The 17,138-nt window shown below is 35.0% G+C and overlaps 1 protein-coding gene across 2 annotated transcripts in view; it reads left to right on the top strand.

Annotated features, from left to right (window-relative positions):
* The first annotated feature begins 2,144 nt into the window (after positions 1 to 2,144).
* Positions 2,145 to 17,138, top strand: part of Usp8 (Ubiquitin specific protease 8) — a 31,291-nt gene continuing 16,297 nt past the window's right edge. Inside the window, exons 1-5 of one of the 2 annotated variants that reach the window (XM_075290461.1) lie at positions 2,145 to 2,514; positions 2,616 to 3,179; positions 3,251 to 3,413; positions 4,181 to 4,645; positions 4,709 to 5,164. In XM_075290461.1, coding sequence (XP_075146576.1) covers positions 2,420 to 2,514; positions 2,616 to 3,179; positions 3,251 to 3,413; positions 4,181 to 4,645; positions 4,709 to 5,164 — 1,743 coding nt within the window. In that variant the 5' untranslated portion in view covers positions 2,145 to 2,419. Of the gene's footprint in view, positions 2,515 to 2,615; positions 3,180 to 3,250; positions 3,414 to 4,180; positions 4,646 to 4,708; positions 5,165 to 14,406; positions 14,589 to 17,138 lie in introns of those variants that run through there. The other variant, XM_075290462.1, reaches the window with a different exon arrangement.

Below are 17,138 nucleotides of genomic sequence, written 5' to 3'. Positions count from 1 at the left end.
AAAATTTTACCGAAATCTTTATCCGATCTGTAGGAATTGGAAATCTAGAGGTATAGACGCAAATAGGTGAGATTAGACTAAAGTCAAGTTACAAAATGTGCAAAAGCTCAACGATGCACAAAAAATTTTAGACTGGAAAGAGCCAAGGAGTTTCTTCACTTGCACGAAAGTGGCCAGTTACCGAAATTGATTTTCTCCGATGAGAAGCCATTCAAAAATTTTCTAGTTTGTAAAAAAACAAAATGATCGGAGTTACTTTCCAAAGAGGTCAGTTAAAAATGTACACCTTTGATTTGCCACCACAACTCAAGTGCCGCTGATGGTAATGGTGCGGGTCATAGCAACGGCTTCGCTCGTATTAATCGACCGTGGAGTCAAAATTAATGCCAATAATAATAATAAAGACAGTATTGACGCGCTGGACAGACAAACATTTCGGCCGTAGACCATTGACATTCCAACAGGACTCAGCACCATCGCTCTCAATACGCGCCAATCAAGAATAACTTGAAAAGGAAGTTCATCTCCGGATCTCAATCCGTGGGACATTAGCACCCGGGGCATTTTGGGAGTAATCTTTAAAATTTGTTGTAATGCCCAAGATTTTGAAAAAAAAAATAAAATTAAAAAAAAAACTACTGTGCTTTACTTCGTTGCATTACATACCGGCCGTCCTGCATATAGCCCCCATTTAAACCGATACCCAAATTTCACTCCTTGATAAGATAATCAATGACGAAATTGTTTTTCAGATTTGCCCGAAATTTTAAATCCATACATTAAAATATCGATTTTCGAGTACACAAAGTCTATATATTCTTGATCAGGGACAGACATTGATTTATATCGGTTCATATTTCGATATAAAACCTATATAAACCTGTATCCCGAATTATATAGACCGCATATAGCCGATTTTACCTCTTGAGTGCACAGAATGGGCAAGTACAAACACTGTTGCTACAGTTGGTAGAATTCTACCAAAAATGGTAGATTTTTTATTGTTTGGTAAATTGGTAGAATTATTGATATTTTGGTAGATTTTGCAAAATATTCCTCTCCAACTAAGAGGTACTTCAATTTTCTAGAGAAATACAATTTTGTGAAAATTTTCTACAGAAATAAAATTTTGAGAGAATTTTCCACATAAATAAAACTTTGAAAAAAATTTCTACATAAATAAGATTTTGAAAAAACTTTGTACAGAAATCAAATTTTGAGAAAATTTTCTACAGAAATAAAATTTTAGGAAAAATTTCTATATAAATAAAATTTTGAAAAAATTTTCTACAGAAATGAAATTTTGAGAAAATTTTTATAAATGTAAAATTTTTGACAAAATGTTCAATATAAATAAAATTTTGAGAATTTTTTTACTATAGAAATAAACTTTCTAAAGAAATAAAATTTTGTGAATATTTTCTAAAGAAATAAAATTGTAAAAATCTTTGCTGTAGAAATAAAAATTTTGACAAAATTTTCTACAGAAATAAAATTTTGGGAAAATTTTCTATATAAATAAAATTTTGAAAAAATTTTCAACAGAAATGAAATTTTGAAAAAATTTTCAACAGAAATGAAATTTTGAAAATATTTTCTATAGAAATAAAATTTTGAGAAAATTTTTATAAATTTAAAATTTTTGACAAAATGTTCTATATAAATAAAATTTTGAGCAAGTTTTCTATAGAAATAAAATGTTAACAAAATTTTCTATAGAAGTTAAATTTTGAGAACAAAGGCTTCAAAATAAAGATTTTTCAAAATTGGTACATTTTTGGTAAAATTTTCTCCAAATTTTGGTAGTGTGACAACTCGATTTCTCGCCTAGCTCCAAGCAATTGTCAAGACATAAAAGGTCGTATCGAACACATTTGAATGAATCAATTCCACACTTTTTTCATTTGATTCAATAAAATATATTTTACAGCAAAAATATTGTCTTTTAATGTGGTAACACTCTGTGTCAGCTACCCATATATGCCCATGACTTTCCTTGAACTACATGCCTTAAACTTTTAAGTTTATGAATACGGAGACGAATGCACCCATTGTGACAACAAAGCACAAAGTCATTTGTAACTAACGCCGTTGACAACAACCAAATTTACGTCATTCAAGCATCAGCTGTTGTGTTTGTCAGTGGTTGACACAGTGATTTTAAGAAGAAGACGAACTCAAAGCATAAAAAAGCAACAAAACTAGAAGAAGAAATATAAAATTACGTACAGAGCAATTAATCTGATAAAAAAATAAAACAATAAATCTGAGCGTTAAAACATTAACATTCGCAATTACTCATTCCCTGCTATACTGTAGTGTTGCAGACTTATTAGCTGTAAGACGCCGTGTGTCCAATAAGTTTTGGGTGTTTTCTCAAACTTTTCATTAATGGTTTTATTGGCGTAAATATTCAAAAATGGCCCATGTTAAAGAGTTGTATATGTGCACAAATATCGATGATTTGGAAAAACTTTCTGCCATACGCGATGTTCGGGAAAAGAAAATGAAAATGTAAGTGTATCATCTTATTTGATTCGACTGTGATATTTCTAACCAGAAAATATTTGCTTACATATGCAAATTTTTTTATGTCTATTATTCCTTCAAATTAGGTTACTTGAAGCAGCGAAAAAACTTTCCGAAGAAGCCCAGAAATACTATCTTAAAGGTGATGAAGAGATGGCCTATATTTTCTATACACGATATTTTAATATGCTTAATACCATCTATAAAAAACGTGAATATGCTGAGAGTAAACCTTTGATACGCGAAATGTTGGGAGATAATCGTTCCAATAAACTTACTATGGATCGTTTAGAAAAGTTAACACAATCATTGCATGAACGATATGATCGTTTGAATGCCAAAAATGTTCCTGACAAAGTCTATCGGCAAAATGGTGAAGGTGTTGGCAGCAGAGGCATTGAACCGACATCAATGTCACAATTAAATTCGACTTTAAATAACACCAGTTTATACTCCAAGTCTATAAATGTTGCCGAACCGACTAATGGATTTCCATCATCGTTACGTCTAATGACATGCCAAGAATTGTTTAATTCTATGCAATCGCAAAAAGTTTTAGTTATGGATTGTCGTTCCTCGGATGATTATAAAATGTCACATCTGAACTATCCATTGGTCTTTAATGTACCACAAGAACTAATAAGATACGGGTAAGGTGATTGTGTGTGTTTTTTTTAAGAAATTTATAAACTAGTTTAGATTTTCCTTGTATTTTTTTTAGTATGTCTGCTGGCAAGCTTCAAGATAAGCTTGATCCGGAATCCAAAAAATTATGGTCTGCCCGAGCAATTAAAGATCAAGTTGTTTTAATGGACTGGAGCTGCTCAGATTCTAATCCACCAGAGACCACTGCTATAGGGGTACTTTTGAATATATTACAGAATGTAAGTAATAGTGCCTAGAAATGGTATTAACTTTAGCAAGTGAGAAAAAGCAATTAATTGATGTTGAAATAATAGAACCAAGTTCGATCAATTACAAAATACAAAATCTTGTTTTTACATGTCGAAAGCAAATTCAAATGAGTGTGAATAAAAATCGAATTTGAAATTTGCCTCAAAAACTTGGCTGATACACTAACCAGTAGCTTAAATACGAATTTTGTTTTTCATATTGGATTATTTTTTTTTTACTATTTGACTTACTATACTATAGGCTTGAGTTCAGCTTTTATAATCATTAGGGCCTACATTAGAAAGGATGTTTTTTTATTCCAACATATTTTCATAACGGGGGCAAAAAAAAAAAAACCTAAGCAGCATGTGGAATATTGTCTAGGCTCATTGGAAGGTCAGGTTTCATAATCAGTCTTCGTTACAAAAGATTATCAAACCCTTTCAAGAGCTTTCCTATTTTTAATGCTCGTATACAGAAAAAAAATTTACGAAAAGTTTTCCAATTAAAGTCTTAATTGAATTTTCAAAATTATTCAATTAAAAATTTAATTGGTGCAACATTTTTTTAATTGAAACAAAAATCAATCACAAAAATTAATAATATCAATTAATTTTTTAATTGATACTATAATTTCTGTGATTGAAGACATTTTAATTAAAAATTAATTGTATCAATTAATTTCGTTATTGATGACAAACAATATTTTTTGTGTGTAGTAATTAACTCATGTGATTTTTCTTTTTGTTTTTTTCAGTGGGATCCCGATGTCACTTATCGCTCCCCCATAAAAATTCTTGATGGCGGCTATGAATATTTCAAAATTATTTATCCAACGAAATGTACAAATCCCTCGGTGCAGGCACCATCAACACCACAAAATGATTTGAATATTGTGGATGATATAGAATATCCAACGGTATCCGATATACAAATGAAGGATGAGGTTTTAAGTACTACAACAGCAACATCACCCATCAGGCCATTAATTGATCGAAGTAGTAAACAAGCGGCTATGAAGACCTATAGTGAAAAAGAAAAAGCCATTGATGAAATTGTCAAAGAACAGGAAATATTGCTAGAGAAAGCCCAAGAAAATGATGAAGAATTGCAAAAGGTGGCCCAACAATGGAAGAATATTTACAATAAGAAACAATGGAATACTACAGAACAAGAGATCGTCTATAAAATGATGCAATTGGAAAGTGCCGCTGAAGATTATGTAAGTTTATTTAATTTTATTGTATTTTCATTAATTATAAAATGGGCTCTATTGCCATTATAGAAATTGGATAATATGCGTCTTCGCGAGGAATTGGAAGAATATAAACGACGTGAAAAGGAGAGTGCATTTAAATTGCCATCACCAACAAATGAAGTAGTTGAAAAAACTACCAAAGAAATAGAAGCAAAAATCGTAGAGCGTCAACGACGCGATGAACAATTGGAGAAGGAGAAACTTCAACGAGAAGCCCAATTGGCAATAGCCAGAGAAAATAAAAAGATTTTCCAAGCAAGACAACAAGAAAAACAAACAGAACAAGAGGAACCAGAAAAACCAGAAATACCAGCAGTGCCTCCTACCTCTGAATTTGCACAGCCAAAATCCTCTAATATACCGCAATTTGATCGTTCAGTTAAGCCTCAACTCACAGCTCATCAACAACAGCCTGCGGCTGTAACACCTCAAGTATATGCTTTGCAAAAACAACGAGACTTCTCGCCCATACGAGGATCGGTGGTAAGTGGAATATATTCATGTTGTTTAAAAGTTAGTCTCACAAAAGAGAAAACAAAGAAAATCGAAAGACAAGCCCGTCTTGTATTATTCACTTTCAATACAATCCATGCCAATGGTTAGGTTAGGTTAGGTGGCAGCCCGATGTATCAGGCTCACTTAGACTATTCAGTCCATTGTGATACCACAGTGCCCGATTCCATGTTGAGCTCAATGACAGGACCTCCTTTTTATAGCCGAGTCCTAACGGCGTTCCACATTGGTGTGAAACCACTTAGAGAAGCTTTGAAACAATCAAAAATGTCACCAGCATTACTGAGGTGGGATAATCCACCGCTGAAAAACGTTTTGCTCTTCAGTCGAAGCAGGAATCGAACCCACGACCTTGTGTATGCAAGGCGGACATGCTAACCATTGCATCACGGTGGCCCCCTGATGCTCCCCATGCCAATAGTTTTTGTATCCAAAAAAAAATTATGTTTTGAAGTCTATCACAATAACTTACTAGACTATCAAGGGCATTTAAATTAAAACCAAATCGCATCAAACATGGCACCCATTATAAGGATATATGTGTTACATTTTAGCCGAACTTATATAAGAGCCCTACACATATATAAGAGCGTGACCATAAGTTGGAAAGTTGAATTCGTGGTTTGTATTTCGTATAAGAAAAATTCTTAATTTACGGCCGAAACGACTGCTTTCGTTCGACTAGGATGTGCAAAATAGTGGAATTTATAATGAAAAATTAGCTGTTGTTGGATTTGAGTCGAAAGAAAGTGTTCGTTTCGTATATCAAAAATTAGATGATGGCATGTGTAATACATTTAAAAATGTGTAAAAAAAAAAAACTTTTTATTCCCTCCACCATAGGATGGGGGGTATTAACTTTGTCATTTCGTTTGTAACACATCGAAATATAGCTCTAAGGCCCCATAAAGTATATATTCTGGGTCGTGGTGAAATTCTGAGGCGATCTAAGCATGTCCGTCCGTCTGTTGAAATCACTTCCGAACGAAACAAGCTATCGACTTGAAACTTGGCATAAGTAGTTGTTATTGATGTAGATCGGATGGTATTGCAAATGGGCCATATCGGACCACTTTTGCGTATAGCCCCCATATAAACGGACCCCCAGATTTGGCTTGCGGAGCCTCTAAGAGAAGCATGTTTCACCCAATCTGGCTGAAATTTGGTACATATGGTTAGTATAGGGTCTCTGCAGAAATTGGTTCACATCGGTCCAGAATTATATATGAGCCGATATGGACCCATATAAACCGATCCCCAGATTTGGCTTACGGAGCCTCTAAGAAAAGCAAATTTCATTCGATCCAGCTGAAAATTGGTATATGTTGTTGGTATATGGTCTCTAACAACCATGCCCGAATTGGTCCATATCGGTCTATAATTATATATTGCCCCCATATAAACTGATCCCCAGATTTGACCTCCGGAGCCTCTTGGAAGACCAAAATTCATCAGATTCAGTTGAAATTTGGTATGTGGTGTTAATATATGGCCTCAAACACCCATGCAAAAATTGGTCGAAATCGGTCCATAATTATAAATAGCCCCCATACAAACCGATCCCCAGATTTGGCTTGCGGAGCCTCTAAGAAAAGCAAATTTCATTCGATCCAGCTGAAAATTGGTATATGTTGTTGGTATATGGTCTCTAACAACCATGCCCGAATTGGTCCATATCGGTCTATAATTATATATTGCCCCAAATAAACACATCCCCAGATTTGACCTCCGGAGCATGCGATCCGGCTCCGGAGGTCCGAACTCTTTCAGCGATTTGTTTTTTTTTTTTTTGTTTAACGAATGATTAGGATTTTTACATAACATTACAATATTTATTCGAGCTAACTGGACAAGAAGATAAAAGGAATTGGTCCAATTAAGTTATTAGTTATATTATATAGAAATTATATAGAAAAGGTAAAATACCAATTTAGACAAGCCTGACTTTACACAGGTTTCATCGATGGCTAATTCGAATTTCCACAGCATTTAATGTAGATCTGGTTGGGAGATATGAAGAGGATTTTTCCTTTTTTTGCCATTGAGCACGATGCATCAAAACATCAATTCAAATGTTTGATACACAGAAAAAATATAACCAAAATATTTCCAATTAAAAAGTTGATTGACGTTGGAAATTTTTTGCACAATTTTTTTTTACACTTTGATACAATTAACTTTTTAATCAAGATAGAATCATTAAGTTAATTGAAATTTTAATTAAAAAATTAATTGATAAATTAACCTTTTTATCAACTAGGAATACTAAGCCAGTTCAATGGATTTAATAAAAAATTAAAACATTTTTTTCAAGCAATCAATTTTTTAGTCAAGCTACAAACGCCAAGTCAGTGAAGAACGTAATTGGAAATAGTCAAGTTTTTAAAAATTAATTAAAAAAAATAAAATTAAAAAAAATAATTGAGTTTTACAACATCAATTAAATTTTTAATTGAATCAATTAATTTAAATAATTAATTTAAATTTGCTAATAAAATCAATTAACTTTTAATCAACAATTTTTTATGCCCAATTAAAACTATCATTGTCGTGATTGAATCAGAAAAAAATCGCAATCAACATCAATTAAATTTTAATTGAGTCAATTAAAAAATTAATTGAAATTTGCTAATAAAATCAATTAATTTTTTAATCAAGTATATTTTTATGCCCAATTAAAACTGATTGCTATTATTATTTTCGTGATTGAATAAGAATAAATTTGTTTGTGTGCATATGAACATTTTAACAACTTCCTGAGTTGTCCTTTATTATTAAGAATGAAAAAATAAAGAACGCAGGTTCAAATCTCACCATCAAAACAAAATTCTAAAATATCATATTTTTATGTTATACATCGTTTTATTGTTTATGATATTTTCGGCATGTATTTTTCTATAAATATTATATTTTTTTCGATTGAAAATCACGTACTTTGCAAAACCTTTTCTAAAGAACTTCTATGGAAGTGAAAAAATCAAACGGCACAGGTTCAAATCCCAAATTGCTTCGCTAGTACCGAAATTGTTGTAGTCAGATCTCTGCCAGCCATTAATCTTATTTTCCTTGCTGCTTTTTCGTAAGTATGGTCTAAAATAAAACACGATTTTATCTATTAGGAGTAGACCTTAGTCTTTAATAGAAAAATATGAAAACGTGATAATATCTCGCCAGCATGTGTTCCTCCATTTGCCTAGATAATGTGACACATCATGCGTTTGGCTTTCAAATATGTGCACCCAATTAGTGACAACATATGCTCTGCCCATAATTTCAAAACAGCACCATTTAAGTGTTATCAGGTATTACCAACATACCAAAAAGCATTTTCGTCTACACGTTGCCCATTGACGTCCTTAAGATACGTGTAGATTTATTTATTTCATACCAGTTAATAACCCTATTGGTGGTCATGATAATTGAAATGCAACAGTTAGAAAATTCATCATATGGCTACCCTTTAGACTATTATTTTAAAACGCTGAAAATAAAAATCAATAAAGAATTTTCTGCAAAAACAAAATCTGTTCTTTCTTGTCCATCCAAAAAGGTCACGTTTAGCACAAACTACATAAATATTTTAGGAACTATGTGTAATGCGACAATACAATTGTTTCGTTGGTACACCCTACACCATTGTGATCGGTCAGGGTTTTGCTAATACCGATATATGTATGCTCGAATAGGTGTCAATATAAATGTTGGCACTACACATTCCGTTAGATCTACTGATCGATTACCAATCCCTTCTTTAGTCAAACTAGAAATTACTGTTGTTTTAGCCCCTGGGAATTGGTGTATGAAACAAAGAGAATAAAAAGGCAAAACAAATTATAAGGAATAGATTTTTATGCCTGTTCATGAAACCCAAAATCGTCGCGAGACGAATCGTTCGGCATGAGTGAAACTAATATACCATATATATTTGCTACAAATCCTCGATCTTTGACATGGACTCGTCCTTTATGATTTACTATTGACCACCGAAAAAAATGTGATTCAACAGACTCTAGTTCTCGAGTGAGTTTTGACGTTTCGTTCGTCTCAAAGCAATCGAAAATTCCATGTATATGAAGTTAAACTTCTACATCTAGTTGGAGGAAGCGAGCTGCCTCCACATGATGAGTCCAGAGTGAAGTGTCAGGTCTGTAGGTTTTGCAGGACGCGCGAAGAGATGCCTCGTGATGTGAGACGAATGTCCACAATTTTAGCAGAAATCTTGAATTGTCGTGTTCAGAAGGGAGAGGTCACTGTTCAAATGCCTGGATATGCCAGATCAAAGCTAAGATAGAACCGATCTGGCCTATCTAGGCAGCTGTCTCTCGTCATCGCTGACAGATGGTGGTCTTCCACCCAGCACAACGCTGCACTGGTAGGAAACTGTAGCATTCTGAACCGATGCCGTCTGTGCCGCCCCCAATGCCGTCCTTATTCCCTTATCACTGTCATCGCCGGTCAAGCGGTTTATTGACTGAATATCTTTCCTAAAATCAAATCAAATGGGCTTGCATCTTTCGTATGGTACGCTCCTGGATGTGACATGTTTTGGTTGGATTAACCCTCGGCACTTTATCAGGTACTGTTGGGTGAGGAGGGTACAGTGTTGCCTCACCGATAGCATTTTCGGACTCATGTTTCAGATGCCGTTCAGGTGATTTGACATCAATGGCAATCCGCAACACAGTTTTTTCCACGATTTGAAGATTTATCCATTGGATATAGCTGATACTGGGAGTCCCAACGGGGCCACATAATCGATAAGGGGACGAGCAATACACATATAGGTCTTTTGTATCGTCGCAATCCGCAACACAGTTTTTCCACGGTTTGAAGATTTATCCATTGGGTATAGCTGATACTGGGAGTCCCAACGGGGCCATATAATCGATAAGGGGACGACCAATACATACATAGGTCTTTTGTATCGTCGCTTTATCTTTCCCCCAGCCAATGCTACCAGCCAATGCCTTCAGGATCTTGTTTCTACTCCCAACGTTTTTAGCTACCATTTCCGCATGTTTACCAAAGAGGAACAGCCACACCAGGAAATTTTAGGTTCTTGCATATGGTGAGGCCATGAATGTTGATATCAAAACCCAGGTTCAATTCTTTGGTCCAAAATGTGAAAATGGTTGTCGTTTCAGATTCCTCCTGGCAAAGAATTTCCTAAGTGTTGTGGCTGTTAATTCATATTCTTGCCCGAGCGACAACCATGCTGACATTTTGCCAAAAAAAAAGATGTTCTGTGAAGTAGAGCAGTACAATAGCATATAGAATCTCCTTGAAGGGGGAAATAAGGTAATTCGTCGATACAAGTGTACAAGATGTGCTTGTTTTCCTTGTTTGAGAACTGGAACACCATTCTCTATTTTCCAGATATCTGGTAATTCGAGAGGGAAGTACTGAGTATTATTCCTTGTCAACCCATTGCAGTTCCACTGACGGATCTTGAGGCCACTTAACTAGTTACTATCAGTAGAAGGAGCTGTCATACCCTGCGTGCTTGGCTGTGCCGCGGAATATACTGATAAGGAAGAGTTATCTATTGTCGTCGTGTGATGGCTATTGTCGGTGATTGCTAGGATTGTTAAGTTCTTCGGTGGCAGGTTCCAATAAAATCGAGGTAATATTGGCCTGAGCGTCCAAGGTGTGTCAAGGCCTGAGCGGCCCAGATGTGTTAAGATCTTGCAGATGGAGCCACGAATCAGTTTGGCTGCCTTGGTGAATTTCCTTCTGCAAGCCCGATATGACTCTGGACCAACTATACTATTATTTAAGGACGGACTCAGAACTAGTCCGAGTTTGTGGTGAAAATACGATGTGCGATGAATTTGTGGGGGGATGTGTAATGCTAGGTGATATGGTGTTAGCAGTCACAATATGAGAATAGCGTGACCTTTTATGGCTACAGATGAAGGCGACACGGGGCCGGGCGCACACAGGTGGGACACTTGAGTGAAACGTGAGTATATTCTCCTACTTTCTTGAGTCCCGAGCAACTCAAGTATACCCTGTTGTGACATTCGCTGCACATCACAGTGTAACCTCCGCTCGTGACTGACCGCGAACCAGCGTTGCCAGAATTGTTTCACCAAAAACCGCTAGATTTGTCCAAAAAACTAGCCAAAAAAAGCTAAAAAATTTTAAAAAATAGCTAGAAAAAAAGCTAAATTTTTTTGTATCAAAAGTCACGTTTTTGATTGAAATTTAACAAATTTAAAGGCTTTATTTCACTTAAAATGCATATTATTTTAATTGTATTCATTTTATTTCCATTTCTGTGAGACCGCAAGAAAATCTAAGTCATATTAGCTCTGTTTGCGTACTCGATACATTTGGATTACTATCACAAATTTTTACTGGAAGTCCTTCGTTTATATTTCCTAGTAAAAACATTTTTCCCAGTAAACTTGCAATTATCAGCTGGTTAATCATCAACAAGTCAAATGTGTGATATATTGCACAATGTCACATAGAACTGCATTCGAAAATATCAACATATTTCATTTTAACTGAATTAATGATAAATTCGTGAACGAGTACACTTCTCCTAATATTTCCCAAGAGAATAAAACCCATTTTAACTATCTTGCAAGTTTATACTGAATAACTTTTATTCAAAAATTTCCCTACAAACCTATTGTTGTCCAATTTTCGTAAATGTAAATCCATTCCTTTAATAAATAGCAGATTTTTTGATCCTATCACTACGAATTTTTTTATTGCATATTTTTATGTTAAAAAAATAATACCACATTCAAAACTTTATTATTATTATTATTTTATTTATTATTATTATATTATTTCTATGTTCGGTTCCAAAGATTTTGAACACTAATGATTTTGGTATTGATTCCGAGTCAAATTTGAACTTATTCGTTTTTTCAGCTTTTTATTCATGAACTACCACAGTGCTTTAAAAACGTGCTAACGAAAACTTAAATTTCCAAATTCAGACTCTAAGTAGAAATTATTCTATGTATACGTTTTTAAAATAAAATGTTGAAAACCCTCTTCTATTTTTGAGCCCTATTTTGGTTTGTGGTCAAGATACAAAAACTCCACAAATTTAAAGACTATTTCATTAATTTTAAGAATTTTGTAGAATTGACCCTAGCCTTCTTCCATGTAAAGATACCCACTTTTAAGTTAAATCAATTAACTATAAGGACAAAACGACTTTATCGGCTTTTGGACAAGGAAAAAAGTTTATATAAGAGAAATTCACAAATGCTATTATAACCAAAATTCGCGTTCGTATTTTAAGGACATGAAATTCACAAATGCTATTATAACCAAAATTCGCGGACGTATTTTAAGGACATGAAATCTTTGGCCTCACGACAATGTTTTTTTAGTGTACAAAGCAATTCACATCTACTATTTTAGTTTAGTAATATCATAATAAATTTAGAATATTATAATAACATAAAAAGGATAAACGAGTCAAATGCTAATATTCCTAATCATTTACTGACAGTTTATATAAGGAATTTGTATGGTAATAGTAGATTTAAAGTTTACGATAACTTTTACGAATACGAGGAAAAAACTTTACAACAAGGTGTATTTGCTCCAAAAATGCCCGGATAATGGCTGGAATAATTATTAATGCTTCAATTGAGCTTCGAATTATTTCATATTTCAATAGGAACATGTCGAAAATAAAAAAGCCAAAAATAGCTAAAAGGGTCATGAAAAAAAGCCAGAAAAAAAGCTAAAAGCTAAATGCATTTTTTTCCCGCTAAACGTCTTCAAAAAAAGCCAAATCTAGCGGGAAAAAAGCTAAATTGGCAACGCTGCCGCGAACAGACTGGACACACGTACTTCACTGGTCCTGATTTGCTATCATTGTCGCCGGCACGAAGGACGATGATTCTGAGGAGACTGGCGGGCAGATTCTGCTCAGGAAGGAAAAGGAATGGGATGGGGATTTGGTTTTGGGATAGGGAAAGGGTTTGGGCTGTCATACATACCTAAATTCCCATGGGGATGTTGCAGTCCTTGGACAAGATGGTGTTCCTGGTGTCGACCCCGGTGTGTAGGACCCCAGGTGACTTGTGCCAGTACCTTTTATATTATATATAAACGGCATTGGCACAAGTATCCTCAACCACTTCAAGGAAGCGAGCTTACTTCCATAGGAATTCAGGATTAAGGTACTTTGGATTGACGTTGCCGTTTCACCTCTTTATTGGCATATTTGCCACACTTTTATAAAGCATTCACTTTCGTGCTATTAAATATTATTCGTTATTTCATTTTTGTGGCACTTTTTTCATTTTGTGCCATTTTTTCTTTATTACTTCCTTTTATGCTGTAATTTTTTTTGTAAATTTGGAAGCCAGTTCCCATTAAGAAGAATTTAATGGAAGGCTTAAAAACAAGTTTACGCGTCAAATACAGAGAGACCTCTTAAACTTGGACACTCTAGAAAGTGGTATCTCAAATCCATTGGATCTTCCTAATCTCTGAAAACCGGACGCAATTGTCATAAGACTTTAGCTATATTAACACATTATCCTTAACCTGTCTGAATCTGCCAAATGTGGACAAAAGGCGACCGTGTCTGTTTACTTCTGAGAGGTTTCACGGAATTATGATGAGCATTGGCATCTCATTCGATAAAGAATTGTTTTCTTTTTTAGCCAAGGACAACTCTACCAAGATCTTATCAGCTCCCAAAGGTTCGTTTTGATAGGGAAACCATATAGTCAGCTCCAACCGTCATTAGGATTTCCTTACTTGTTTGCTTCTATTTGCCAACCATTGTCTTACATACTTATAGACCACATGAATTTTTCAAAAACAGAAAATCTAAACCAACAAATTCGTGTTTATATGCCACTTTCATGTAGGCAATCCACTAAAGAACAAGGGAAAAAAGAGCAGCACATTTGCAGAAATGTGAATGGGTGTGGGGTGTGTGTACTTTCAAGCACATGTCATCGTACCTTCTTACCGCCATACCATCATAGGTCATTCTACGCTATTTGCTTGATTGCTGCTTTGTTGTTTAAGTTTACTTCTATCTTTTTAACTATTTCAGCCGCTAGCTTAACTATTCAGCCACTTTCTACGCATGTTAAAAATAAAAACGCGCCTTAACTGTTTTCCTTGTTCTTCTATTTTACACATCCAGCCTTCACATTGCCTTTTTGCCTAAGGGTGCCATACCAAATACTTTCAGGGCGAAAATTTAGTTGTATACGGTGTTTTGACAAAGAATGAGTACGCGACATAGTCGGGTTTTAAAACAAATTCCGATTTCTAAAAACTCGAATTTTATAATAAACCTTGCCATCATATATCTATCATGATTATTGGTGGTGTTAAAATTCAATTACCCGCGTCTACATATCGTTACAAATCACCATTTCGTCCTGAAAAGAAGGTGGGCATTGCTCCAGCTCCAAAACAAATATAAAAAAAAAATTCTTGTGTTTTGTTTTGAAAGTTCGTAATTGCGTGTTGACCTTGGTGTTTAAAAACGGAACGATAAATAAAATGTTAAATATACTAAAAATAAATTTAGACATGCAAATTTAAAATGTCTTTATAAATAATAAAGTAAAAAAATAACGTAAATACGAAACATATGGAATGCATCCAGTTACCATTTTTGATATCAATCCAAACTTTGATAGGGGAGGAGAGAAGGGGTTTCAGAAATGTCTAAGAATGTATTCTGCAAATAAATATGTAAGATCCCTACAATTAAAACAAACGCCTTGAAGTTGTACTGGATATAAAGCAAGAACTGAATTTCACCATTAAATAAAGGACGAGGAAACCTGCAGTCGAATTGTAAAGGCAAAAGCGAAAAAGTTGAGTGTAGTTGCACGCAGCGTTGGAATATGATCACCTCAATTATGTTTCAAGACCATAGTGTTATTTTTGGACTCGGACAATGAAAGATTTTTGTCGTATTAATATTGTTTTCACGCCAAACATAAACATGCTTGTCGAAATCTGATACATATTTTCGAGAAAATGGGGTATGTTCCGATATTCGGAATAGCAAATCACAAAATATTCGTTTGGCGATATATCTTAACCCTTAAACATACAAATTTAAATGTTGGAAAAGACGCTCAAATGTAAATTTAATTTAAGTCCAATAGAATCTCAAATTTTTCTTTTATAAGAAAATTAAATTTGTACGATTTGCAATTCCGAATATCGGAACGTGGGGGAATAACATGGTTGCGGCAAACATGGTCATTTTTCCACGTCCAAAATTACATTATGCTCTAGGAACTGAATCTTCCCATTGAAGAAAGGACGAGGAAACCTGGAGTCGATTTGTAAAGGCGAAAAAAGTTGGGAGAGTAGTTGCACGCAGAGAAGGAATATGATCACCTCAATTATGTTTCAAGAGCATAATGTTATTTTTGGAGTCCGACAATGAAATTTTTTTGTCGCAATAATATTGTTTTCTCGCCAAACGTAAACATGCTTACCAAACTCAAGTACATCATTTCCAGGAAATTTACATGGTTGCGACAAACGTGTTACACATTCTCTGTCCAAAAATAAAATTATTCTCTTGAAACATTTTTGGGATGATAATAATCCTTCCCTGGGTATGGTTGTATACGACAGTGTTTGGATTTATTACTCCATAGCACATGCACTTCAAATTAAACCTTTTTATACCCTCCACCATAGGATGGGGGGTATATAAACTTTGTCATTCCCTTTGTAACACATCGAAATATTGTTCTAAGACCCCATAAAGTATATATATTCTGGGTTGTGGTGAAATTCTGAGTCGATCTGAGCATCCGTTTGTCCGTCTGTTGAAATCACGCTAACTTCCGAACGAAACAAGCTTTCGACTTGAAACTTGGCACAAGTAGTTGTTATTGATGTAGGTTGGATGGTATTGCATATGGGCCATATCGGTCCACTTTTACGTATAGCCCCCATATAAACGCACCCCCAAATTTGGCTTGCAGACCCTCTAAAAGAAGCAAATTTCATCCGATCCGGCTGAAATCTGGTTAGTATATGGTTGTTAGAGACCAACCATGCAAAAATTGGTCTACATCGGTCCATAATTATATATAGCCCCCATATAAACCGATCCCCCGATTTGGCTTTCGGAGCCTCTAAGAGAAGCAAATTTCATCCGATCCGGCCGAAATTTGGTACATGGTGTTAGTATATGGTCTCTAACAACTATGCAAAAATTGGTCCACATCGGTCAATAATTATATATAACCCTAACCTAACCTAGTATATGGTCTCTAATGACCATGCAAAAATTGGTCCACATCGGTGCATAATTATATATAGCCCCGGAGCTCTTGGAAGGCCAAAATTCATCTGATTCAGTTGATATTTGGTACGTGGTGTTAATATATGGCCTCAAACACCCATGCAAAAATTGGTCCACATCGGTCAATAATTATAAACCAATCCCCCGATTTGGCAGAGCCTCTACGAAAAGCAAATTTCATCCGATCCGGCTAAAATTTGGTACATGGTGTTAGTATATGGTCGCTAATGACCATGCAAAAATTGGTCCACGTCGGTGCATAATTATATATAGCCCCCATATAAACCGATCACCAGATTTGACCTTCGGAGCTTCTTGGAAGGCCAAAATTCATCTGATTCAGTTGATATTTGGTACGTGGTGTTAATATATGGCCTCAAACACCCATGCAAAAATTGGTCCACATCGGTCAATAATTATATATAGCCCTCATATAAACCAATCTCCCGATTTGGCAGAGCCTCTAAGAGAAGCAAATTCCATCCGATCCGGCTGAAATTTGGTACATGGTGTTAGTATATGGTCTCTAATGACCATGCACAAATTGGTCCACATCGGTGCATAATTATATATAGCCCCCATATAAACCGATCACCAGATTTGACCTCCGGAGCCTCTTGGAAGGCCAAAATTAATGTGATTCAGTTGATATTTGGTACG

This window comes from Haematobia irritans, chromosome 1, assembly GCF_050003625.1.
Source record: "Haematobia irritans isolate KBUSLIRL chromosome 1, ASM5000362v1, whole genome shotgun sequence".
Lineage (NCBI taxonomy): Eukaryota > Metazoa > Arthropoda > Insecta > Diptera > Muscidae > Haematobia > Haematobia irritans.
Note: the sequence above shows the minus strand (reverse complement) of the source record. Positions and strands in the feature narration are given on the sequence as shown.